This window comes from Dromaius novaehollandiae, chromosome 25 (assembly GCF_036370855.1).
Source record: "Dromaius novaehollandiae isolate bDroNov1 chromosome 25, bDroNov1.hap1, whole genome shotgun sequence".
Lineage (NCBI taxonomy): Eukaryota > Metazoa > Chordata > Aves > Casuariiformes > Dromaiidae > Dromaius > Dromaius novaehollandiae.
In genome coordinates this window covers 1,686,335-1,712,033 of record NC_088122.1, presented here as the reverse complement: position 1 = coordinate 1,712,033, position 25,699 = coordinate 1,686,335, and the positions used below count along the sequence as shown (strand labels likewise).

Here is a 25,699-nt window from a genome sequence, read left to right as displayed (position 1 = left end):
CTGCACTCGAGAGGAGAGCGCCGATAACTCACTGCGCAGCAAGACAAACAGCCGGGAGCAGATCAGCCGCGGTGCCGCCGCCGCCGCTCTCCCCGCGGGGCCGGGGCTGCCGGCAGCGGGAATGCCGCGACGCCCGGGCAGCGGGAAGGAGCCGGGCTGGCGGATCCCCTAACCTCATCCCCCGCTTGTGTCCGATCCGCCGTGCGGATCAGGCCCCGGATCAGCGCCGCCGGCTTTTCAGCCGAAGCTTAGGGAAATAAAGAGGAGGGAAACGGGTCGAAGCAGGGGCTGTGGGGACAAGCGCTGGGGCCCGGCGTCAGACCGGGGACTTGCCGTGGCCTCGGCCCACGCTGCCGGGGTGGAGCGGCCGCGAGCATCCTCGCCCCGTGCTCGCACCTGAGCCCACGGCCGAGCGGGACGGCGAGCAGCGCGAGGGGCCGGGAAGCGGCTGGGGCAGGACGCCTGGGCCCCTCTCCCGCGCCTGGGCACCTCTGGGGGAGGCCAGCTGCAGCGGCGCAGAGGAGGGGAACAGAGGGGCTCTGTGCGGGCGCAGCGCCGGCCTTGGCAGCGCCGCACAAAAGGCAGGAAGCGGCGCCGGGGCGGCAGCGTCCCGTACAATAGAATAGGAAATGAGAACTTTTCTCTCGGGTTTCCGCGGGCCCATCCTATAGGGGGGAAAGGGGCGACATCGCCGCCGCGGCCCGTCGCCGGCCGCTGCCAAGGCACCGGAGATGGGCGGGCATCCTCCACCGCGGCCGGCAGCATCGGCGGGGTCCCGCGCCCGGCCCGGCACCGCGTCCCCCACGGCGGGTACCGCTCCGGCATCGCCGCCCCCAGCATCGCTGCTCCGGCATCGCCGCTCCCGCCGGCTCCCAGCCCTTCCGTGGGGCCGGCTCGGGCCTTGACCCCCCCCGCGGCATCCTCCCCCGCTTCCCAAGGGTGGGAGATGCTGGATGTACCCCCCGCCCGAAAACCCTGCCGGGGCCCGACGTGTCCGCGGGGCTGCTGGTCACAGCTGCAGCCCTGCAGCAGCACGGCCCGGGGAGGGGGCACCAGCCGCCCCCCCGCCCTGGAAGCTGATTTCTGCTGTTGGAAATGTCTCGGGCGCTGATTCGGGGGGGGGAGCAAGGGACAAACACCGGAAAATGCCCCACTTTTTGCCCCCCCCGGAACCACAGTTGCAGCCGGGCGGGAGCCGGGGCAGGGATGCAGGAGGGATGCTCTGTGCGGGTGTTTTCCCTTTCCTTGGCCCCCCCCAGCACCTTGCCCCCCCCCCAGCACGCCCAGAGCCGGCTCCGGACCGGGACGCGGGGACCGTGGTGCACGGTGGGGGCGGGGGGCTGGAAGACCCCCCCCCCTTTTTGGGACCCCCCGAAGCACCGTGCAGGGCCCCAGCCGGTGCGCGGCGGCGGGGGGGGGGGGAGGCGCGGCCCCGGGGGAGGGGGGCGGCCCCGGTTCGGGGGGAGGCGGCGGCGGCTCGGGGGGGCGGCGCATGCGCGGCCGCCCCTCGCCCTGCGCCGGGCAGCGCGGCGGGGCGCGGAGCGGGCGCGCGTTCGCCGCCGGTGCGGGCAGGTGCGGGCGGGCGGCGGCGGGGGGGCCGCGCTGCCCCAGCCGCGATTGCCCCGGCCCGGCCCGGCCCGGCTCGGCCCCTCGGGGGGGCCCGGCCCGCCGCCCCCCCCCTCCCCGCTCCCCCCAGCTCCGCGCCCCGCTCTGAAGCCGCCGGTGCCGGCGGGGCGCTCGGTGCGCGGCTCCGGCGGCGGCGATGACCCTCTGCGCGCTCTGAGCCCGGCCCCAGGTACGTGCAGCGGCACCGGCACCGGCACCGGCCCCGGCTGCGCCCGCCCCGCCCCGCCGCGCCGCGCCCCCGCCGCGCCCCCGCTGCGGTGCCGGTGCCGGTGCCGGTGCCGGTGCCGGTGCCGGTGGGGCCGGGCCGGGCCGGGCGGTGGCAGCGCTCGGGGAGGGGGCGGCAGCGCTCCGGCGGGAGCGGGGGGATGCGGGGCCGGGGGACATCGGGGACGTGGGGGCTGCCGGGCGGGGGGCGCCGGGGCTGCGGCTGGGGCCCGGGCGCTGGGGGGGGGGACCGGGGAGCGGGGCTGGGGCTCGGGGCTGCCAGGGCTGGAGCTGGGGGACGCCAGGCCTTGGGGACACAGGACAGGGCCTGGGGGACACCGGGGGGGGCGGCGTTGTTAGGGCTGGGGGTCACTGGGACTGGGGGGGCACCAGTGCTGGGGCTGGGGGGCAGCAGGGGCTGGGGGTGCTGGGGGTGGGAGGCACCGGGGGGCTGGTGGCCGTGTCCCCGCCGCGGCTTTCCGCCTCCCTCTGCCCCTTCCCGGTGCCACTGCCCGGTTCCCGGCGGTGCCGGCGGGATCGCGTTGCCCTGGCGGGAGGAAGCCGGCAAGTTTCGCAGCCTGGGCCGGGGCGGTGGGCGGCAGCGCCGGGAGCAGCCGGGCTGGCGCGGCGGCGGGGGCCGTGGGGGCTCAGCCCCCCGGGCGGGACAAGTCCCGGCCCGCGTCCCCGGCGTGGGGATGCTGAGCGCGGCGAGGCCGGGACGGATGGACGGAGCCGGGGGCTCCCCGGGCCCCCCAGGTGCCGGCCCGGTGGCTTGGCAAAGTTGGCGCGAGCATTTCCCGGCGGAAAACGTGCCGGAGGGCCGGGCGCCGCGCGGCTCTGTGCCAGGCCTGCTCCCGCGGGCCGCAGCCGGCACCGCGCGCCGTTCACCGGTGTTTGCCGGCGCGATCCACCCTCCCAGGGGCCGAGCGAGCCGGCAGCCCGGAGCAGGGCCCGCGCGGTGCCCCTGTGCCTCCCGCACCGCTCTCCCAGCCTCCCCGGAGAGACAGAGCGAGGAAAAAAAAGGCAAAAAAAAAAAAAAAAAGGCAAAAAAGAGAGGATTCTAAAATAAAGGCTGCAGACTGTCTGCCTAATAAAAATCGCACCCGGCGAAGGGCCCATATTGGGCAGGATCGCAGCTTCCCGAGGTGCTAATTTATGCCGGCGGCTGGGGGGCGCGGGAAGCGTCACGCCGCCTGCGAGCGGTGACGGTGACGGCAGCCGCTCGCTCGCAGAATTCCTTTGTTGTGGGCAGAGAGGAGGCGACGCGGAGGCAGCCCCGCGCTGCCGGCTCCCGCCGCCGCCGCCGCAGCCCCGCGGGCCCCCGGGGGGGCCGTGCCGCCCCCCGCGCCCGTCCCGGGCCGGCCGAGGCGCCGCCGCGGAGGTGGGTGCCGGGGATGCTGGCGGGGCGTGTTGGGCCGCGGCGTGGGGCGGGGGGGCTCTGGACCACCCGCCTAGGCAGGATCGGCCCCGGGGGGGTCCCCGTGGGGGGGCCCGACCCCGGGTGGCCGGGCTCCGAGATGCCCCGTGCTGCTGCGCGTGTCCTGCGCTGGGGACCGGAGTGACCCGTGGGGACAGCAAAGGTCACAGGCCGCAGCGCCAGGGCTGGGGGGGGCCGGGGCAGGGGCGCCCAGCCGCCGCGGGGGAAACGGCCCCCAAACTCCCGGGGTCGTCCCGGCGGCCGGGGAGGCATTAAGCTATGTTTCATCTGAAGCTAATCACCGGCCCCGGCTTTGCATATTCATGAGGCCGATGAATTATTCATGGTGTGACAGCTAGTGACAGATGTGAAAATGTTCACCCTGGCTGGGGGGGGGCGGCTTTGCACCAGCGCTGGTTCGAATCGCTCCGGCTCGGCATTGCTCCGGCTTCCCTGCGGCCGGGGCGCGGGATGCTCCGGCGCGGGGACAGGCGCGGGATGCTCTGGCGCGGGATGCTCTGGCGCGGGATGCTCTGGCACGGGGACTGGCGCGGGATGCTCCGGCATGGGGACCTGTGCGGGATGCTCCAGCGCAGGATGCTCCGGCGCGGGGACTGGCGCGGGATGCTCCAGCATGGGGACCTGTGTGGGATGCTCCGGCGCGGGATGCTCCGGCATGGGATGCTCTGGCACAGAAACTGGTACCTCGGCCCCGAGGGCTGGCGGAGAGAGGCCGCGTGCCTGGCGCCGGGCAGCTGCCGCTCGAAGCCGGCTCAGCTCCAGGCCGGCCGGGTTAGCGGAGCCAGAGCCGAGCTCCGCCAGGAAGGTGGCCGCGACGCAGGGATGCCGCTCGGCTCCCGGCCACATCCGCACAGGCCCTCGAGCGAGGGATGCCGATACGGGACAAAATCGTGCTGGTGGGGGGCCGGGCAGGTGCAGGGACCGCCAGCGATCCTCAGGGATGGAGGCAGCCGTGCCGCTTCCCCCTGACCTTGGGATAAACTTTTCCGGGCGGCGGGCGGCTGGCACTGGCCAGGCTCGCGGGCGGGCCGGCTTCGGGGGCGGCCGGCGGGAGCAGCGCGCCGCGGGGCCGTTTCTGTCTCGGGGCCTGGAGCGGGGCCCATCGGGGTGGGAGACGCCCCCCCCCCCCCCCCCTCGCTGCGCCTTCCTGCTGCGAAAGCAAAACCTGCAGAAATGCTGATGTCAGGGAAGGCGAGCGGCCGCGCAGCAGGAGCCGGGCGGCTCCGCAGCCCCCCCGGCCCCCCCCGGCCCGACACCCCTCCGTGCACCACCCGCCCGGCGCCCGGCCGCCGCTCCGGAGCCGCTTACGGATCCAAAGAGCAACTTTGGTGTTTAACATTTAAATACAATATCGACTGTTTACCCAGCGGCGCTGGCCGGCGTGTGCTCGGCGCGGGGCCCTCCGCGGCGCTGGGTAAACAGCGCAGGGCCGAGCCGAGCGCTCGCGCCAGCCGCGGCGGCGCGTGGGGGTCTCCGGCCCCCCGATGTGGCCCGGCACCGGGATGGGGCCGCCGGCGCGGGAGCAGCCCCAAGGGGCAGCCGGGAGGGTGTCGGGCCGTGTGCCGGGCCCTGGAGGAGGAGGATGGCGAAGACGAAGGTCTCGCGGCGCCGGGGAGGCATCGGGGCGGCCCGGCACGGCGTGGCAGCGGGAGCCGTCCGCGCTGCTCCGTCCATCCGTCCGCGCTGCTCCGTCCGTCCACCGCCGCCTCCCACGCGGGAAACGCCTCGTTTGCACTTCAGAAGCAAAAGAATCGCCTGAAAGCTGCGAGGGGAAAGCGCTGGGAGATGCGAAAAGGGAAAACGTGGGTGAAAAGGGAAAAAAAAAAAGGGAAACGTGGGTGACTTTGAGCGCTGCCCCAGGAGATGCGCGAGCGCGGTGCTGGGCCCCACGCGGCGCCCGGGGCCCCCAGATCCTCCCGCTGCCGCGCTCTCCGCCCCGGCCGGGAAGCGGCAGCCGGGGGCCCCGTGTCCTCGGCACGAGGCCCCATCCCCATCCCCGGCCCCGGCTCTCCCGCGGCTGCCGGCCCGGGACCCTCCCTGAGCTCGCGCCGGGGCACCCGGCCGCCTCTTCATCCTCCCTTTGCAGCAGTTCTGGGATGCGGGAAGTGCCGCAGAGCCGGAGCGAGGGGGAAGGGGGAGCCAGCGGTGGCTCCAGCACCTTCTGCCTTAGAGGAGAGAAAACAGAGGCCGCGTTTGCCCCCCCCCCGAAAGGGCCGTTTCTAGTGCCGAGCTCCCGGGTTGCTCCTCTCCTCGCCGTTCCCCTCTTTCTTCCTATTTTTGTCCCATAAAAGCACAAGAGACAAAGCGAGGGATCAAGGGCTGGGAAGCGGCGCAGCAGGGAGGGGGCAGCGCGGGGCGCGAGCCCATCACGGGGCCTCGGGGCTGCCGGGGCTGATTTACGGGCGGCCGCCGAGCGAACGGGGCTCGGGGGAGTGCCGGCCGCAGCGCCCCGCTCTCGTTGCAGGCCGAGGATGGTCCATGGGATGGGGGATGCCGGCTGCTGGCTCCTGCTCGGGCTCTCGCTGCTCCCCGCCGTGCTGGGTAAGTGCTGCCGCGGGCCGGGACCCCCCCACAGCCGCCCCAGCCTGGGACCCCCCCCGCAGCTGCCACACGGCCCCTCCGCGGCAGCCCCGCGCTGGGGGCTCCTCCCGGCCCTTCGCAGCCCCCGGGGGGGCTCCGGGGCCGCAGCTGGCGGCCGAGGAGCCCGGGGCACCGCAGCCGCCGGCGCTGCGGAGCTGGGGCTAATTAGCCATAACGGCGAGCGGCAGCAAACGAGCTGTCGGCCGCGATAAATAACGCTGAAACGCGTGACACGTTCGGTGCCACCAAATCGCCGGCACCGGGTCCCGCTTCCTGCTCCTGCCCGGGGGGGTTGGGGGAGCCCGGTGCGGAGCCGGATCCTCCCCGCCCCGCGGTGCCCCGAGGAGCTCCGCGGCCCCTCGCCGCCTGCCCGTCCCCCTGGCATCTGGGCGCCTCTGCCGCAGGCTCGCAGGACGGCGGGAAGGCGGTCCGCATCCGCAAGGTGCAGCACCGGGCGGCACGCGCGGGGCTGGGGGAGCCCGTGGCCCTGCCCTGCCTCTTCCTGCTGCAGCCCCCCGCCGCCCGGGGGCCCAGCGCCCCCCCCGAGCCGCCCCGCGTCAAATGGAGCAAGGTGCGCTCGGCCGGCGGCCGGCGGGAGGACGTGCCCGTGCTGGTGGCCAGGGACAACGCGGTGAAGGTGGTGAAGGCCTACGAGGGCCGGGCGTCGCTGCCCGGCTACCCCCGCGACCGCTACAACGCCACGCTGCTGCTGAGCGCCGCGCGGGCCAGCGACGCCGGGCTCTACCGCTGCGAGGTGGTGGCCGGCATCGACGATGAGCAGGACCTGCTGCCCCTGGAGGTGACGGGTGAGCGGGGACGGGCGCCGCGCCGCTGCGGGGTGGCACTGCCGCGGGGGGCCCGTGCAAGCTGGGGGTGCGTGCGAGTCCCCTGTGCAACCCCTGCACTCCTTGCAAGCCCCTGTGTGAGCCACGTTCCCCATGCAAGCCCCCCGTGCAACCCATGAAAGCCATTCACCCCGTGCAAGCCCCCCGTGCAAGCCGTGCACCCCGTGCACCCCATGCACTCCTTGCAAGCCATGCCCCCCTGCAAGCCCCCCATGCCAACCATGCACCCTGTGCAAGCCCCCCATGAAAGCCATGCCCCCCATGCAAGCCCCCCATGTCCCCTGTGCAAGCTGTGCCCCCCATGAAAGCCAAGCCCCCCATGCAAGCCCCCCATGCAAGCCCCCCATGCAAGCCCCCCGTGCAAGCCGTGCCCCCCGTGCAAGCCGTGCCCCCCGCTCCCCGCCCAGGCGTCGTCTTCCACTACCGCCCCGGCGGCGAGCGCTACGCGCTGACCTTCGCCGCCGCCCGCCGCGCCTGCCTGGACAACTCGGCCGTCATCGCCTCGCCCCGGCACCTGCAGGCCGCCTTCGAGGACGGCTACGACAACTGCGACGCCGGCTGGCTGGCCGACCGCACCGTGCGGTGAGCGCGCGGCACCGGCGCGGCCCGGGCGGCACGGTGCGGCATGGCGCGGCCGCGGGAGCTGAGCGCCGCCGTGCCGGTCCCCCAGGTACCCCATCACGCAGTCCCGGCCCGGCTGCTACGGCGACCGCGACAGCCTCCCCGGCGTGCGCAGCTACGGGCAGCGGGAGCCCGGCGAGCTGTACGACGTCTACTGCTACGCCAGCGAGCTGCAAGGCAAGCGGCGGCGGGGGCGGTGACGACCGCGGTCCCCCCGTCCCCGCGCCCCGGCGGGGGCCGCCGATGGGCTCTGCCACCCCGCCGACGGCCCCGCTCTGCCCCGCAGGGACGGTGTTCCACGCCGCGGCGCCGGGGCGGCTCACGTGGCAGGGGGCCCGGCGGCACTGCCGCAGCCGCGGCGCGGCGTTGGCCACCGCGGGCCAGCTGCACCTGGCGTGGCGGGCCGGCCTGGACCGCTGCGACCCGGGCTGGCTGGCCGACGGCAGCGTGCGCTACCCCATCCGCTTGCCGCGGCGCAAGTGCGGCGGCGAGGCGCCCGGCGTGCGCACCCTCTACCAGTTCCCCAACCGCACCGGCTTCCCCCGGCCCGCCGCCAAGTACGACGCCTATTGCTACAGAGGTAACCGCCGCGGGAGAGGGGATGCTCCGCTGCACGGGCAGCGGGGGCCCCGGCGGGGACCCCCACCCCGGTCCTGGCGCTGGTGCCACCGTGGGAAAGCACCGCGCGGGGACCTTTCCCTGGGGATTACTGCGATGAGCGGGGGGCACCGCGCCGGGAGGGTGCACGGCGCTGATCGCCGCATGCAAAAACCCACCGCTTTGCAAAGGGGGGGTGGCTGTGCTGGCTGTGGGGGGCCCCGGGGCATCCCCGCAGCGCCATGGCCACGGTGCCACGGTGCCACGGTCTCGCCGCAGCACACCCGGCCGCGGGGCCGACGGCGGCGGAGGAGCCCGATGCGATGGGCAACGTGCTGCTGGAGCGGGCGGAGGAGCCGGGGGCGTCCGGGGAGCCCCCCCCGCAGCCGGGCAGCCCGGCGCCGGGCGAGGACGAGCCGCTGCGGGTGGCCACCAGCGTGGCCCCCCCGGCCTGGCCCCGCGAGGACGAGGCCCTCGACGCGGTGGAGCAGGGGCCGGTGGGCTCCCCGCGCCCCGAGTGGGTGGACAGCGCCGCGGAGGCCACTGGCACCACGGAGGCCACCGGCACCGCAGAGGCCACTGGAGCCGCGGAGGCCACCAGTGCCTTGGAGGCCACCAGCACCGCAGAGGCCACCAGCACCGCAGAGGCCACCGGCGCCCCGGCGAGGAGCAGCTCGGCCGGGCTGAACGGGCGCCACTTCCAGCTGCAGCGCCAGGGCCGGGAGCCCGCGGGGGCCGGGGACGCCCCGGGCACGGGCACGGTCCCCCCGGCCCCCGCGGTGGCCCCGCGGGCGCAGGAGGCCGCTGGCGACACCGCGGAGGAGCAGAGCCTGGCCCACGCCGGGAGCCCCCGCGGCGACGGCCCCCGGCCGCTCTCCAACGCGGTGGAGCAGCACCGCAGGGGTAAGTGGTGCCGCGGTGCCCCCGGGACGTCCCCGCGCGGAGCCGGCCCCGACGGGCTGCGCCCTCTCTTGCAGAGCCGACGGGACCCGGACGCCGGGGCCCCATGGCGACGGTGACAGCCCCGGTGCCCCCCTCGCCGCAGCCGCCCGCCCGCAGGGATTCACCGCGCTGGAGCCCCCGGGTGGCCCCCCGGGACCCCGGGGTGCCCGCGCCGTCCCCATCCCCTCCGCTGTCCCCGTCCCCTCCGCCGTCCCCATCCCCATCTGCCTCTGGCGCCCGCGGAGATGCCCCCCGGCCACCCGCTGCCACCACCGCCGCCGAGGACTTCTCCGGGGACGCCCCGGGCCAGGAGCACGGTGGCTCCGTGCCGTCCCTGGTGCCGCTGCTGGCCGAGGGCCCCGGGACGCCGCCGGCCCCGCAGTCCCGGGACGCCGGCTCACTGGAGAGGCAGCGGAAAGCGGTGCCCGTCCCACCCGTCCCCTCTGCCGGACCGCCCACAGCGGCGGCCGCCCCGGGGGCTCCGTGGGGGCCGAGCCGAGCGGGGGCTGAGGCCGGTTCCCCCCCAGCGTGGGACACATCCTCGCCTGCGCCCCCCCGCCGGGAGCCGCTCGGGGTGACTGGCAGCACCCCGGTCCCGTGGTCCAGCACCGAGCGCCCCGCGGCCCCCCGGGCAGGGCTGGGCGATGCCACCGCCGGCTCGGTGCCCGCTGCCCCGTGGGGCGCTGACCGCGGCAGCCCCCAGCCCACGGCCACGCCGGAGCCGGCAGCCACGCGGCCCCCCGCCGCCAGCCCCGGGGAGGGGGCGAGGTGGGACGAGCCCCCCGCGGCCCCGGCCCCCACCGGCAGCCGCCCGGCCGCGGCACCCACCGCCCCCCAGCCCGGGGGGCAGCGCGGGGGGCCGGGCACGGGGCCGCTCCCGGAGCCCGCCACGGCCACGGCGCCGCGGGGCTCCCCGCTGATGGAGGCCGGCAGCGGCAGCGGAGAGGAGCCCTCGCCGGAGCAGCCGGCAGCCTGGCTGGGCGAGAGCAACGGCAGCCTGCCCGGTGAGTGCGGCCGCCCCGCGCGGGGACGGGGACGGGGACGGGACGGGACAGGGACCCTGCCCACCGCGTGCCATCCCGCCCCAGCACGTGCAGGCAGCTGGATTCAGCCCAAAGGCAGAGCTTTAGGGGCTTCTGCGTTTTATCCAGACCTGCTGGCTCACGGTGGTCCTTGGCCACGGAGCGCATCCCAGGTTTCCCAAAGCGAACCGTGCTGTTGAAGCGGTGCAAAACCTTCCTCTTAAATATTTAATATTTGCAGTTGCTAATAATAATAGCTAGAGAGGCAGCTCCTGGCAGCGGGTGTTTAGCATACGGAGCCTTTGAGTGTCTGGGAAAAAGGCAACAAATGCGTTGAGAGGCAGAAAAGTCAACACCGTTAATACGCAGCGGTTTGAGGCGGCTGCGAGCGGAGCTGCCGAAATTGGTGTCAGCGCTGGGAGCGGAGCCGGGGCCATGCGTGCGGCGGTGGTGGCGGCGCACGGCCCCGGCGGCGGCTCACGGCGGCGGCTCCTGCCCCGCAGCTCCGGCCGAGCCCTGCGAGACCAACCCCTGCCTGCACGGCGGGACCGGCCGGGCCAACGGCACCGTCTGCGGCTGCAGCTGCGCCCCGGGCTTCACCGGCGAGAACTGCGAGATCGGTGAGTCCCTGCCGCGGGGCGTCCCCGGGCCGTGCCCCGCGGTGCCGTGCCCGAGCGGGCTCGCTGCGCCGCCCCGGCACGGCCGCAGCTCCGGCGTCTCCCCGCAGACATCGACGACTGCCTCTCGAGCCCCTGCCAGAACGGGGGCACCTGCATCGACGAGGTCGACGCCTTCGTCTGCCTCTGCCTGCCCAGCTACGGCGGCAGCCGCTGCGAGAGAGGTGGGCGCCGGGCCGGGACCCCCCCCATCTGCCCGCGTCCCCGTGCCGGCGAAAGCATCCCGCCGTGGGGAGAGGAGCCGGGCGTCCCGGCGCCCTCCTGCGCGGCACGGGGACCCCGTCCCACCGGCGGCCCCGTCTCCCGGCAGACACGGAGGGCTGCGACCGCAACTGGCACAAGTTCCAGGGCCACTGCTACCGCTACTTCGCCCACCGGCGCTCCTGGGAGGACGCCGAGCGCGACTGCCGCCGCCGCGCCGGCCACTTGACCAGCATCCACTCCCACGAGGAGCACGGCTTCATCAACAGTACGGGGGGGGGGGTTGCGGGCCCCTCGTTCGGGTGCCTTTCCGGCACCTCCGGGTGCTCTTTGCGCTCGTGCCGCGAGAGATGCAGGCGTCTCTCGGAGCCTCTCGTGTTTCCCCGCAGGCTTTGGGCATGAGAACACCTGGATCGGGCTCAACGACAGGATCGTGGAGCAGGACTTCCAGTGGACGGACAACACCGGCTTGGTGAGGCCGGCCGTGGCGGGGGCGGAGGCGGGGGACGCGGGGCGCTGGGGTGCTCACCCTCTGCCGTCCCCCCCCAGCAATACGAGAACTGGCGGGAGAACCAGCCCGACAACTTCTTTGCGGGCGGCGAGGACTGCGTGGTGCTGGTGTCCCATGAGATCGGCAAGTGGAACGACGTGCCCTGCAACTACAACCTGCCCTACATCTGCAAAAAAGGCACAGGTACCGCCTGGCCCCGGCATCCCTCCCCGCGTACCATCCCCGTCCCATGGCCGCAGCATCCCGCCTGGGTACCATCCCACAATCCCGGCATCCCGCCTGGGTACCATCCCCATCCCGCAATCCCAGCATCCCGCCTGGGTACCATCCCCATCCCACAATCCCAGCATCCCGTCTGGGTACCATCCCCATCCTGCAATCCCAGCATCCCGCCTGGGTACCATCCCACAATCCCGGCATCCCGTCTGGGTACCATCCCCATCCCGCAATCCCAGCATCCCGCCTGGGTACCATCCCCATCCTGCAATCCCAGCATCCCGCCTGGGTACCATCCTCGTCCCCATCCCCTGCATCCCGCCTGGGTACCATCCCCATCCCGTGGCCCCGGCATCCCTCCCCGGGTACCATCCCCGTCCCCGTCCCCAGCATCCCTCCCCGCGGCTCCTGGCGCCTCCTCGTCCTCGGGAAACCTTTCCCCTCCGCTGCCCTCGCAGCCCTTTGACAAGGGAAACTCAAACAGCTTCCCTTAATCTCCATTTTTTTTCCCCCACAGCTTAATTCTTCCCTCTCCAGTTTAATTTGCTTAATTTGCCACTATTAAAACTATTAAGTTCTCATTCCTTATCTTGAAAGTTATATTAACCTCCAGCTGTTCGTGCCGAGCCAGAGGAGCACGCCTCCCCCTCCCGCCGGCCACGTGCAGTGATACATTTGTCCCGATAAGGCCATTAATTAAATATGCAAATCCTCGGCGAACACCTCGGCGCGAAGCCGTCGGCGGAGGGGGGGGGGGCTGCGGCCGAGGGGGCCGGGCGCGGCGGGGGCTGAGCGCGCTCGTCCCCGCAGTGCTGTGCGGGCCCCCGCCCGCGGTGGCCAACGCCGTCGCCGTGGGCAGGAGGAGGGAGCGGTACAGCGTCGACGCCAGCGTGCGCTACCAGTGCCAGGAGGGCTTCGCCCAGCGGCGCCTGCCCACCATCAAGTGCCGCAGCGACGGCGAGTGGGACCGGCCCCAAATCCTCTGCACAAAACGTGAGCGGGGGCCGCGGATGCCTTGGGGGGGGGGGGGTCCCCTGGGATCGGGGGGGGGCTGGGGGCGGCGGGCCCCCCCTCACCACCCCGCCCGCCCCCCCCCCTTGCCTCCGTTAGCCAGGCGGTCGCACCGGGCCCGGCGCCACCGCCGCCACCGCCACAGCCACCCCCACCACCAGCACCACCACCACCCGCCCCGCAAGGAGCGGCGGAAACGCCGCCGGCACCTCCGCCTGGACTGGATGCGGGAAGGCCACTACTTCTAGAGCCCGGCCGCCGGCAAGCACAAGGGCCCCCCCGCCGCGGCGGCGCCCCCCCCCGCCCCGTCCCCTCCCCACCCCTCTTTTATACCCCCCGCTTTAGCTCCTAGGACGCCCGGCCCCGTCGGCCATAGGAGCGGGGGGCGGCTGCGCCCCTCCCCGGCCCTCCTGCATGCCCCACGCTCAGCCCGCGGCCGCCCCCAGCCCCAAGGGGCCGCGGCAGGCGGCGGGACCCCCCCCCGGCCTCGGCCCCCCCGTCCCCGCCGTGCCGCGCCGGCCACCGCCGAGGGCAGCTCTGGGTTTTTAACACCCCCCCGGCGCCTCTCGCAGCCCCGCGCGGTGCCCCGGCCCCCCGGTTCCCGCGCTCCCCGGTGCTTCCCGGGGCCTTTCCCGGAGCTGGGCTGCACCGGCCTCCCGGCTCCCGGCCCCGCGGCAGGTGGGCACGAGCCGCCCGGGCGGTTTCGGGGTGGGTTTCCCCCCCTTCCCCTTCGTTGTCGGTCCCCTCGGAGGTGGCGTGTGTGTGTGTGGCGCTTCCCCACCTCTGCTGTTTGCGACGTGACTGCCGTGTCCCCCCCCGGCCCCCTCCGCCCTGCCACCCCGACTCTCCGCGTTTCTGTACTGCTGGACATTTTAATAAATTTTTTTAACAGTTGTCGGGCCCAGCATGGTGCTTCCACGGTGTGTGGGGGGGTCTGGGGGGGGGGAACGCGGGAACGGGCCCCCCACTGCGGTGGGCGACGGCCGAAGGAGATGCGCTGCGAGCCTGGCGCGGGTCCCAAAAGCTGCCGAAGCTTTTATTGCATCGAGGAGCAGCTCCATAGCGCTGTGAACGACCCGGAGCCGGTGCCCAGCAGCGGCTCCCGGCCCCCGCGGCTGCTCCCGCGCTAAGCCGAAGCCGAGCGGGCCCCTCGCCCCGGCGGGACGGGGGGGCCGGCGAAAGCCCGCGGAGGGGGGGCCCGGCGGCGGGGCTCAGCCCTGCTCCGGCAGGGCCGTTGGCGCATGCAACGCGCTGATTTACAGAGCAGCAGCTGCAGCGGCGCGGGGCGGGGATGCGCTGCTTCTGCGCCGTGCCTCAGTTTCCCCCGGCAGCACCCGTCCTTCTCCACGGCGCACGCCGCGCCGGCGGCTCCTCCAGCTCGGGGCCGCGCGGGCGACGCTCTGCAGCCGGTGCCGGGGGCCCGGGGCCGCCTCACACGCGGTTGGGGTGCCCCGGGCTCGGCGCCCGCGCCGGGGCGGCCTCGCCGGCCTTCTTGAAGCAGTAGACGCCGAAGAGCTTGTACTTCTTGTCCGGGAAGCCGAGGTTGCGCACGCCGGGCTCGCGGCCGCCGCAGCGGGCCCGCGGGTTGACGATGGGGTAGCGGATGCTGCCGTCCTCCACCCAGCCGGCCTCGCAGCGGTCCAGCAGCTGGATCTTCCAGGCGGCGTAGAGCTGGCCCACCTTGGCCACGGCCGCCCCGTTGTCCTTGCAGGCCTGCACCGCCTCGGCGTAGCTCAGCTTGCGGAAGGTCTTGAGGAAGTACACCTTGCCTGGGGGCAGAGCGGGGCCTCAGCGCCCGGCCGCGAGCTCCGGCATCACCCGGCCGCCAGCCCCGGCCTCATCCCGGCATCGCCCCAGCATCGCCTGGCCGCCACGAGCCCCAGCGTCGCCCCGGCATTGCCCTGGCATTGCCCTGGCATGGCTGAGCCCTGACATTGCCCCGGCATTGCCCCAGCATCGCTGAGCCCCAGCATCGCCCTGGCATTGCCCTGGCACTGCCGAGCCCCAGCATTGCCCCAGCATCGCCCTGGCATTGCCCTGGCATTGCTGAGCCCTGGCATCACCCCAGCATTGCTGAGCCTCCATGAGCCCCGGTATCACCCCAGCATCACCCCGGCATCACCCCGGCATGGCCGAGCCCGGCCGCCTCGCTGCGGGGGTCCGGGATCCCAGCCGGGAGCCGCGGGAAGGGGCCGGAGGCGGCACGGCCGGCGACACGGGCACCGCGCTCCCGGGAACCGCCGCCTCGGCACAGGCAGATTTATAGGGGCTGCGAGGCGGCAGCCGGCGATGGCTCCCCGCGGCGACTGCGCCCGCTATTTATCCTGCCTGCCACCGTTAAGCAAACCTCCGCAGAGCCCCCCCGCGCCGCCCCGCCAGCCGGCAGGGATTTACGCAGCGGGAGAGCCCTCCCGGCTCAGCCCTGTCTCGCCCGGCCCCGGCCTCATCCATCACCCGTGCGCTGCTGCGGTTCCCCGTCCCCCCCCGGCCGAGGCGCCCGCCCCGCCGGTACCGTTGAGGTTGGAGGTGAAGCAGAAGGCGTCGTAGTGCTCGCTGTCCTTGTGCCGGTAGCCGTAGTTGCGCACGCCCACGGGGGTGTCCTTGCGGCCGCACTGCTCCCGCGGCCGGGAGATGGGGTACTGCACGGAGCCGTCCTGCAGCCAGCCGGCGTTGCACCAGTCCAGCCCCTCCAGCCAGGCCTGGTGCAGCTGGTCGTGCGAGGCCAGGATGCCGTCCTGCTCCCGGCACGCCTGCTGCGCCTCGCGGAAGTTGAGCGTGTAGCGGCCCAGGCGCGGGTGGTAGGGGAAGATCACCCCTGCGAGGAGGGACAGCGGCGCTGGGGGGGGCGGCACGGCCCCCCCCCGGCTGTGCCCGGGGCGCCGGCTCGCTGCAGCGGTGCCAGCCCGGGAGCTCCCGCGGATGGGGCACTGCAAAGCCACGGGGGTTCGTGGGGGTTCGGCTCGGGGGGCCCAGGGTCCCCCAGCTGCAGGGGTGGGTGCTCTGCAACCCCCCCCCATGCACCGCGAGACGGGGCGCAGCGGTGGCACCGGCGTCCCCGGGAGCAGGCACCGGCCACGCCGCGCGGCAGCCCGGGCACAGCCGCTCCCTGCCAGCGCTTTGCCCCTCCGCCCGGCGGGCAGCACCGCGGGGGGGTCCCGCTCCCCGGGACGGGGACGCCGGCGTTCGGCTGGGCCACGCTGCCGCCGCGCCCCCCCGGTGCTTTACGAGGCCGCGCCGCTATCTATCTCCAGCGTTTATTAGCTGCCAGCACGTAAACCTGGAGCAACAATAAAAGCCAATAACAGATGCAATAAAACACGGCACACGCCGGGAGAAACCGCCGGCGGAGCGCGGGGCCGCACCGCGCTCGGGGCCGCCGCCGCCCCCGCGCCGCTACCTTCGAGGTCCAGCTTGACCATGCCGGTGTCGTCCTCGAGCTCGTCGGTGACCTCGCACTCGTAGCGGCCGTAGTCCTGCAGGGTGACGTTGCGGATGACGAGCGAGGCGTCGCCGAAGCCGTCCTCCTGCAGGGCCGTGCGCCCGCGGTAGCTGCCGAAGGCCCGCCGCGCCGCCCCCAGCGCCACGAAGACGTCCTCGAAGGCCATGGGCTCCGTCACCTTGGTCCACTTGAGGCGGATCTCGTCGGGGTCGTGGGCCGCCACGTCGTAGTGGTAGCGGCAGGGCAGGATGATGGTGCCGCCGCGGTGCGTCACCACCTTGCCCGGGGCCGTCTGCACCACCACGGCGCCGCTGTCACCTTCTGCAAGGGACCCGGCGGTCAGGGCCCCCGTCCCGCCGCGGAGCCCGGCTCTGCCCCCCTCCCGCGCGGCCGGGCGGCTGCAAACGGCGGGGCCGGGGGGGCTGCACGCCCGCGAGAGCTGCTCAAAATGCAGCGGGGAAAACGTGCATGGAGGGGGGGTTCCCCCTCGGACGCGGCCGGGGGGCTCCCGGCGCGGCCCCCCACTCACCCAGGACGTGCACCACCTTCTTGCGTCCCCCGGCGCCGGGCAGCGCCGCGGAGGAGAGGACGCCGGCGAGGACGAGCAGCGCGGCGGTGCCGCCGGCCCAGGGCCGCATCTGCGGGAGGAAGAGGAGCCCCGGGTGAGGCCGGCGACGGCGATGGCGATGGCGATGGCGATGGCACACGAGGGCGATGGCACGCGGCCGGGAGCCGCCGAGGCCGCCGGGAGGGACCCGCCGTCTCCCGCTGCTGCGCGGCCGTGCACCCCGCTACGCGCACGGATCGGAGCAGACTGCACCGGGAGCCGGGGATGGAACCGGCCCCAGCGTGATTTCGGGAGCGCGTTGCGCTGCTGCAGGGGAGAAGTGCTGCGCCGGCCACCCCGGGATGCCGCGGCGGGGGGCTGGGGGGGTTCGGGGGCTGGGGGCCCGGCCCGGCACCGCGGCACAGCCGGCCCCGCAGGGCCGCGCCGCTGAACTCGGCTTCACCCGCTCGGTTACAGCCGGATGAATATTTCATGGCCCGAGCTCCCGGCGGGATCTGCTGTTACGGTGTCAGCGCCGCACAGCTGGAAGCTGAGCCGCTGGCGCTGGGGCGGGCTGCGGCTGCCCGGGCCCCCCCGCGTCGGCCACCCCCCCGGCTGCACCCCCCTGCCCTGCTGGGAAACGTGTACCAGACCCCCCCCCCGGGACCCCGGGGGGCTGCGAGCCCCCACCGTGCGCGGCCCAGCAGCGCTCCGGGCCCCGCGTCCTCCGAGGTGCCCCAGATCCGGGCCCGGAGCCCCCCCCGGCAATGCCCCCCCCCCGAGCGCAGGGGGGGCTCAGGGGAGGAGAGCCCAGGGCACCGCAGCGCCAGTGCCCGGCTGGGGGGTGGGGGGGGGCCGGGCTGCCCCCCCCGGGGTCCCGGTGCCAGGTTAGAGGCAAAGGGGTCAGGCTGCCCCCCCGGGGGTCCCGGTGCCCGCTCGGGGATGGGGGGGCCGCGCTGCCCCGCCGGGGGGGCCCGGTGCCCGGCTGCGGCCCGGGGCCGCCCCCCGGGTGCCGGCGCGGCGGGGCCGGTGCAGTGTTGCAGTGCGGGGCACTGCGGCGGCCGCCCCGGGGCTGCGGGACGCCGGCGGGGGGGGGGGGGGGGGGGGGGACGGGAGCAGCCCCCGGCCCGGGGCCCGGCCCGACCCCCGCGGGCTCCGCCGCAGCCGCGCACTCACCGTGTCCCGCGCGGCCGCTGCCGCTGCCGGTGCCGCTGCAGGTGCCGGTGCCGGTGCCGGTGCTTCCGCGGCGGCTCCGCGCAGGGGGCGGCACCGGCAGCGCGGCCCGGCCCCGGCTCCGGCGCTGCGCAGGGCCGCCGGCTCGCCAAGGTCACCGGCCCGCACCGGCCCCGGCCCCCCCACCGGCCCCCCCCGCCCGCCCGCCGGGGCTTTGCGGGATGAACCACAAACTCGTGCGCCGCCCCCCCGACAAGGATGCTCGGGGGGGCGGGGGGGGGGGACGGGGGGGCGGGGGTGCATGGACCAGCCCCTCTGCACGGCCGGGACACGCGTGTGCCCCCCCCGCGCCACTGCCACCGTGCACGCACACGTCTGTGCATGCACCCACGCGTGCGCCCCTCGGCGTGGCCCCCCCGCACCCCCGTGCACCCCTGTGCACACACTCACCCCCCTGCACACGCGTGCACCCCTAGGCACTCGTTTGCCCCCCAGGCACATGTTTGCCCCCCTATGCACTCACTCGCCCCCCCATCCACTTGCTGGCCCCCCCACGCACCAGGGACGATGCTGCCCTCGCCCCCCCCGTGCAGCGGGGCGATGCTGCCCCAGGCCCCGAGCGAGCGAGCGGCAGTGCCAAGGGCAGGGCAAGGGCGGCCGCGGGCGGGGGGCGGCGGGAGGGGGCAGCGGGGCAGCGGCCGCAGCAGCAGCGCAGGCCCGCGGGGGTTAAAAAGCCACCCCTCAAGTCATTTATTCTGTAAACAGTGTGTCGTTGTCCCCCCCCCCCCCCGAGGTCCCTGGTCCTCAGGTCCGTGCAGCATCGCGGGACCCCCGGCGCGGGCGGGATGCGGCGGTGTCCTCGGTGCCCCCCCCGGGTCCCCCGGCGCCGGGCCGGCCCGGTCACTGCTGCTTTTTGCCCTGGTGCAGGCCGGGGGGGGCGGCGGGGGCGAAGAACTGGGGCCGGCGGAGGCAGCGGAGGGCCAGCAGCTGGGGGCCCAGCGCGTAGAGGCCGTTGGCGAGGAGGAAGCGCCAGCAGCCGTCCTCGGGGGTCTGGTAGGGGAAGGGGGTGCGGGCGTGCAGCGAGGAGCCCACGTGGGCGAACTGCGCCTGCAGAGCACGCGGCAGCTCGTGACACGCGCCCGGCTCGCCGGGGCCCCCCCCCGCCCCGCGTCCCAGCTCGAGCCGCGCGGGCCGCTGGCGCCGGCCTATTTCCGTGCTGCTAATCCCGGCTCCGCTAAGATCCACCGAGGAAAAAGTAATTAGGAGGCTCCGGCCGTTGCCATGGGGACGCAGCCGGGATGGGGAGCGGGAGCGTGCGGGGTCCCCTGCATCGTGCCGCCCGGGACCCCGCCGTGGAGGCTGCGGCGAGGCTGGGCACGGTCCCGCCGCGGCCCCCCCGGTCCCCCCCGCCGCCTCACCTGGGCCACGGCGCCGGCGAACACCAGGCTCCCGTCGAGCATCCAGGCGCAGCCGGGCTGCAGCAGCCCGTAGACGCAGAGGCAGAGGAAGGGCAGGGCGTAGAAGAGGTACACCAGCATCTGGGGGGCAGCGGGTCACGCCGGGCCCCACCGGGCCCCCACCGCAGCGGGGCGGCCGGGGAAGGGGCCGCTCGGACCGTGGGGCTGGGGAAGGGGGTCCTGCCGGGACGGGGCCCAGCATCACCCGCCGCCAGCCCGGGGATGAGCACCCTGAGCCTGCAGCTGGGCTCCATCGCTGTGGGGCTCCGTGGGGCAGCCCTTCCCCTCGCCGTGGGGCAGCCCCGGCGCCGCGCTCACCTGCACCTTGGGGTAGGCGACGGGGTCGCGCAGGTAGGGCTCGTGCTGGTAGCTGTACTCGAAGCATGACTCGGCCGGACAGTCCAGAACCACCTGCGGGCAGCGCGGCGATGCCGTGGGACGACGCGCCGTGCTGAGCCGCCGGCGCCCGCCACGGCCCCCGGGCCCCCGCCGGCCCCCCGCGCCGGCCCCCGTGCTCACCAGCCCTCGGAAGAAGGTGAACGCCGCGGCCAGGATCAAGAAGAGGACGAGAGCCAGGTCCTGGGGCCGCCGGTGCAGCCCCTTGCGCTGCTCCTCGGCGACCTGGGGGCCGGGGAAGGCGGCGTTGGCTGCGGTTCCCGCGGCCGGTGCCACCGGGGCGACTGCCGCGGCCCCCCAGCTGCTCCGGCACGATGCTCCTGTCCCATCCCGTCCCGTCCCACCCCGTCCCGTGGCCCCCTCACCGCGTCGGCGGCGAGGCTCGGCAGGGCCCTGGGCTGCCGGAGGAGCCTCTCCCCGGCCCAGACGGGCAGCAGCACGTAGGGCGCCTGGAGCAGGAGCGCCGGGCCGACGTCGGAGCTGTACTTCCCTGCGGAGCAGGAGGAGCGCGGGCTGGGCGCCGAGGGCAGCCAGCGCCGGGACGGGCCCCACGGGCTGCCCCCGAGGCAGGGCACTGCCCCCCGCCCCGCGCAGCGCCCGGGCACGGACCCGCTGGCCTCCCGCCTTCCCCTGCCCACGGCGCGGCCGGCTGGGAAAGGACCGGGAGCTCCGGGAGCTCCGGCCGGGCTGGGGGGCTTGGGCAGGCTGGGGGGCTCCGCAGAGGCTCGAGCTCCCCTGCCGGGGCGGCTGCCGGAGCAGAGCCCCCCGCGCGCTGGCAGCAGCCCCCCCGCGTCCCCGTACCTATCAGGTTGCCGAGGAGGAAGACGACGATGCTCATCATCAGGGAGCCCAGCCAGAAGAGACCCAGGTTCCGGTAGCTCTTCCTGCAGAGGCGGCGGCGATCGGACCCCGCGCCACCCTGCCCTCCCCTCCCAGCTCCCCCCGTGCCCCCTCCGGCCCACCCCGCTCCCAGCGCCGGCCCCGCGGGGATGCTGCGGCCCCGGGGACGCGGGGAGGGGGCAGCGGCCCTCACCGGCGGCTCATGGCGGCGATCATGGCGAGGTAGAGGCCGTGGTGGACGACGCCATCCCAGTAGCAGATCATGATGCCGTGCGCCGTGCGCAGGTACGGCTCGCCCTGCCCGCCGGGGAGGCACCGAGTCGCGGGGCTGCCGGGGGCCCAGCGCCTCCCCCACCGCCGCCCCGCAGGACCGCGGCCGGGGGCAGCGGCTGGGGTGATGCTGCGGGAGCCGGGGGCCGCGGGGACGGTACCTCCCACACGTAGAGCTCCACGAAGCCCGAGACGTAGCCGTCCTCCTCCAGCGAGATGACCAGGTCGACGGCGGAGGTGAAGGCGAACACCACGAACACTGCGGGCCGAGAGCGCCGGGGAGCCGCTCAGCCCCCAGCCGGTCCCGTGTCCCCGGGGGGGGGGGGACGCCCAGATGTCCCAGAGGGAGCCGGGCGCCCGGGGCGGACTCACCGCAGAAAAGGGGGTCCTGGAAGTGGCTGCCTCCGCTCATGAAGTAGACGATGCAGAAGAGGCCCACGAGCACCAGCGTCACCGTCAGCACCAGCGCCCCTGGGCTGCTGCAGGAGGGGCGGGACGGGCTGAACCCCCCGGGAGGGGATGGAGCCCCGCGACGCCCGTTTCGCCTGCTCCGGGGTCCCTCTGTGCCCACCCCCCCGCGATGAGCCCAGGCGAGGGGGAGCAGAGGCGAAACGGCCACGAGCTGCTGCACCTGGGAGGGAACCGCTTTGCAGAGCCCCCCCCGCCGTGCAGACCCCCGTGCCCAGCCCCGCCGGCCGGCCGGGCCGTCGCTGCGGCGGGCAGAGCGCCGAGGCGCTGATCCGGGCAGGTGTCGCAAGCCGCGGCCTCATCCGAGACGTATTTTTAGTTGGAATCATTAAGATTTTCATCTCCCTTCCGAGGAGCAGAGCTGCCAACCCCACTTGAATGCAGATGGCTATTAACTGATGCACTATTATAAGAGACCGTCTAAACCGATTATAAAGCGAATCTGTAATGAGCAGATAGATACTGCAAATTCGTCCTGAGAGTGTGAATAAGTTGCGGGGAAATCTATCCCGAGCTGGCTGCTGCTCCTCCAAGAAGCAATTGCATTAGTTGTAATAGCGGCAGGTCTGGTCTAGCTAATACTTCTGCTTCTCAGCCTATAAAGCTGGAAACACTAAGGTATTTTTCACTCAAGCCTTTAACCCTGTTACCAAAAAAAAAAAAAGGTAAAGTCACGGCTGACTAAAGACACCGGTGTTAACGGCTTATCCCGGAGAAGGACGTCATTACCAGCCCAAGAGGTCCTCCGTGCACCACCGACCCGTGCGCAGACACGGAGCAGAGGTGCAAACCGTCCTTTTTGCCCCAGAATTAAAGTCTGAGGACGGTTCACGCCTTGCTTCGGGGGCTGCAAAACCTCCCGGCCCGTGTTTGCCTCGTGCACCGGTTGCTTTCCCGGGGCCGGGGCGAGTCGCCCGGGCCGGGGCCGTGCGGGACCCAGCACGTGGGGCAGGATGGGGCTGAGACCCGTCCTCACCCCGGCAGCTCGCCCCGAGCACTCAGAAACAGAAGAGAGATCATATATACACAAAAAATCAATCAAATCCTGAACTGCCACAGTAGAAGTGCATTATTACTACTGTATAATTAATTGCCATGACTAATTACTCCAAGAATGATTAATTCAGAATGCAAACACAGCGCTCGCTGTTGGGTGCTGAACACGAGCCGGGGCCGTCAGATGCCCCCGTTCGTATGAGATGGTTTAAAATCCCGCGGGGCACGGCCCGGCCCCGGGCACCCGGGAGAGGTGGAGCCCGGAGCAGCGTCTGGGGCCGCGTTCGGGACCGGCAGGTTCCCCCGCGGCCGGGGCAGGGGAGGCTCCGATTCGGGTGACATGTTACGGATGATTTTCGTGTGGCACCGGGCGAGCGGAGGGCTCCGCGTTGCGTTGTGCATCGGTGGCGGGGCTGGAAGGGAGCCGCGGCCGCGCGGGGACGGGGGAGGCAGGGGACGGGCTGAGCAGCATGGGCTGGAGGAAGGGACTCGACGGGAAGACGGGAAGGAAAATCAGGAGTTCTCTAAGCAAAGCTAATCGGGCAATCAAAAAAGCGCTGATTCTGCAATCGAGGCAGAGGAAAAGCTTGGCGAAAATGCCTCCCCGCTCCGGCGGTAAAGCAACGGCAGAAGTTAGCTATAAAAAGGAATACGTAACAAATGGGAAAAAAGAGGATAAGGGTGCCTGGCAGAAATTAAAGGATACGAGGAACAGAAGGGATGCCGAAAGGACATAAGGGAAAAGCCCAGAGCCGGTGTGTTCTGGAGAGCCGGACTAAGACGACGACGGGAGCAGCCAAACAACGTGTGCTGCTACGCGTACGAGAAATAAAAGTAGTAGCTGAGGGTGGTGTTAGGCCCCGCGAGCTGACAGCAAGCCGACCACAGCCGTGCCCATCTGGTGCATCACGCACCGGCGGGGCGGCCGGCCGGGTACCAAACCCTCGCGCGCTGCGCTGCGGCCTCGTCGGGCAGCAGCAAGGTTTTGCAGGGCCGCAAAACCGAAAGCAGCAGCAGTACGTGGTGGCGGCGAGGATGAGGGGCCGCGCAGAGGGGCAGGAAGGCTCCACGTCAGCCGGCCAAGCTCCCGGCAGGAGCTGGGCATCGCTCGGGAGCCTGGAGACGGGGCCCAGCCCGGTGCCCCGGGGAGGCACAGCCAGGGCCGGGACGGTGCCGGGGCTCCCTGTCTCCGCCCCGGGAGCCACGCTGGTGCCAGCCGGCTGGAGAGGATGCTGGTAAATCAGGGAGGTGCCGAGCGCCTTCATCCCCGGAAAGCTGGGGCTGTCACAAGCCCCCTTCAGCTCCGTGTTGTGCAGCGAGCCCAGGCAGCCCCGGCGCACGATTGCTCAGCGATAGCAGGATTTAGAAGTTGCAAATGCAGCCACGAACCCCGTCTGCGTTGTCCTGGCCCGGAGCAGCCGGCCGGGGCAGACGTCCCCGGATCACCACCCAGCCCTGCTCCCAGCGCCCCGCTGCACCGGACCCCACCGCCTCCGCCGGGCCCCCGCCGGCCCCAGCGCTGCCCCTTCCCGCGGAGCCGGTGGGACTGCTCCCGGCGGGACCCGCTGCCCGGCCCCGGACCAAAGCGCTCCCGCGAAGCCAGGCCGGACCGAGCACCGTGTCCCGTCCTGTCCCGTCCCGTGCCATCCCGTCCCGTCCCGCGCCCGCACTCACTCGGCCAGGGTGGCCACGCCGTTCATGCCGAAGGCCACGGGGAAGGCGAGCAGGGCGAGGGCGAGGGCGCCCGGCACGGCGGGGAGCTGCATGCCCGGAGCCCGGAGCTGCCGCCGCTGCCGCTGCCGCTGGAGCCGGCGGACTTCGGCCCCGCAGCCGAGCAAACAGGCAGCGCCTTAAAGTGCCGGAGCCGCCCCGGTCCCCAGCCCCGGTCCCCAGCCCCGGGGAGGCTGGAGCTGGGGGTCCTGCAGGCCCCGGGGTGGGAAGGGCCGGCCGAGCCCCCCCACGGGCCACCCTCGTGCCCACAGTTACGTGCAGAAACGGGCAGCATGTTGCTGCACACAGCGTCCCCGCTGCACGGGACCGAGCCGGCGGATGCACCAAGCGCTGCCTTGAGAAACAGCAGTAGCTGCTGGGGGGGGAAGGATAAAACCCCTCCAGAGGCTCTGAGTGCATGGGGACTGCCCCCCCCCAGCTCCCTCCGGAAATTTTAAGTGCCTGAAAGAGCCAGGAGGCCCCAACACTCCGGAGCAGTAAGAGGAGCAGAGAAGGGAGGAAGCTGGTGGAAGGCAACGCTTCATCCCTGCCTTTAATAAAGGACTGAGCTGGGCAGAGAGCAGGAGGTTCAAGGGCTCCACGTCCAGCGGGGAACCCGGCCTTAGCCTGACCTCCTCCACCTGAACTCTCCTCCGACAGAAACGTTTACCCCCGTGCCGGCCGGGGAAAGACCTGGCTCAGCGGTAAAGCGCTGGGCACTCGCTCAAAACCTCTGCAGAAGCGAAGCTGTGCGCAGCAGACCCAAAACGCCGCTGCTCAACCTTTCACCCCACTCACAAAGCCTCCGCAAACGAGCCACTGTGGCACTCTTTTGCCCTGTTGCTTCAGAGTCCGCGGACACTCGGCAGCCCTGCACTTTGCCCCGGGCTGGTTCGTCATTCCTCCGTGCGGGAGTAAGGCCGAGCTCACCCCGCGCGCCGCGTCAGCACGCTAACCGCCCCGGAGCTTCGCGCCCGCCTCTGCCCCGCGCGGCCGGCAGCTCTCCTGCCGCTGGGCAACGCTGCCGCGGCCCCAAGAGAAGGAGGGAGCGCGTCGGGACCAGGGGCGTCCGGTCTCCGGGGCTCAGCGACGCGGACCAAGGGCGTCTGGTCTCCGGGGCTCAGCGACGCGGGCTGACAGCGCGGCTGGGGCTGAGAAACGCAGCCCTGCTCGCCCAGGGAGCCGGCTGGCGTGAGACGCGGCACCAAACCCATCCAGCAAAGGGATGAAACAGGGTGACGCGGGCTGATTTGAAGCAATAACCCTCAAATCTTCCGAAACGCCCACCCTCAGCGTCCCCCCGCGGCGGCTTCTGTTCTGTTAATGAGCGCTCCGGGTCGGGTGCTCTCCCCCTGCACAGCTTCTGCAGCAAGAGGGTTTCAGTCCTGGCTGCAGCACTGCTGCATTAAAGCAGAGGCGGATAGATGAGTCCTGCAGAAACACCCTGTGCAGAAACACCCTGCCACTACACCCGAGTGAGGAACGTTTCCTGCTCTTGCAACAGCCGCTCAAAACAAACAGTCCCCAACCCTGCACCTCTCCCCAGCCGGCGCTTCCCGCGCTCTCCCCGCAGCGGCGGTCAGCAAGGACGCTCGTGCTCCGGCACCGCTGCGCTCACCACGCCGGGCAGCTGGCAAGCTGCGCTCACGGCGGGCGCCAGGAACCTGGCATTTGCTCTTTGATCCAAAACAGTCCAAATTCGGGGACCTTCTGGGCATGCTGCAGCGGCCCGTTGTTTGATACGGTTTCTGAAGACTAAATCCCTGCTTTGTAGATGATGAAGGAAAGAAGGCGGCTCGTTGCAGGTGGCTTGCCAAGTTTCCGCAGGGCTGACCTCCGGCTCCCTCGGCTAGCGGCAGGGTATGCAGAATATCGCATTATTTACAGTGACCTCATAGCAAAAACAGTACAG

At 72.9% G+C, this 25,699-nt stretch overlaps 2 protein-coding genes across 4 annotated transcripts; one reads left to right on the top strand and one right to left on the bottom strand.

Moving 5' to 3' along the window:
- Positions 1 to 1,664: 1,664 nt before the first annotated feature.
- NCAN (neurocan) lies at positions 1,665 to 13,385 on the top strand. 3 transcript variants are annotated; one of them, XM_064497448.1, is made up of 15 exons: positions 1,666 to 1,795; positions 5,733 to 5,809; positions 6,253 to 6,654; positions 7,101 to 7,275; positions 7,364 to 7,491; positions 7,601 to 7,894; positions 8,191 to 8,814; positions 8,889 to 9,857; positions 10,379 to 10,495; positions 10,603 to 10,716; positions 10,863 to 11,021; positions 11,143 to 11,225; positions 11,303 to 11,447; positions 12,291 to 12,473; positions 12,595 to 13,385. In XM_064497448.1, the coding sequence occupies exons 2-15, from the start codon at positions 5,740 to 5,742 to the stop codon at positions 12,834 to 12,836; spliced, it is 3,705 nt and encodes a 1,234-aa protein (XP_064353518.1). In that variant the 5' UTR covers positions 1,666 to 1,795; positions 5,733 to 5,739; the 3' UTR covers positions 12,837 to 13,385. The 3 variants fall into 3 exon arrangements, with proteins under 3 accessions (XP_064353520.1, XP_064353518.1, XP_064353519.1); XM_064497449.1 differs by having other exon boundaries at positions 12,591 to 13,385; XM_064497450.1 differs by lacking the exons at positions 12,291 to 12,473; positions 12,595 to 13,385 and adding an exon at positions 11,998 to 12,076 and having other exon boundaries at positions 1,665 to 1,795.
- A 122-nt stretch (positions 13,386 to 13,507) lies between these two features.
- Positions 13,508 to 23,888, bottom strand: HAPLN4 (hyaluronan and proteoglycan link protein 4). The gene is made up of 13 exons (XM_064497458.1): positions 23,752 to 23,888; positions 20,986 to 21,092; positions 20,775 to 20,872; positions 20,537 to 20,640; positions 20,305 to 20,387; positions 19,869 to 19,993; positions 19,627 to 19,728; positions 19,426 to 19,518; positions 19,069 to 19,188; positions 16,460 to 16,568; positions 15,889 to 16,251; positions 15,004 to 15,306; positions 13,508 to 14,260 (listed from the first exon to the last, which is right to left on the bottom strand). The coding sequence occupies exons 1-13, from the start codon at positions 23,841 to 23,843 to the stop codon at positions 13,923 to 13,925; spliced, it is 2,037 nt and encodes a 678-aa protein (XP_064353528.1). The 5' UTR covers positions 23,844 to 23,888; the 3' UTR covers positions 13,508 to 13,922.
- Positions 23,889 to 25,699: the final 1,811 nt, after the last annotated feature.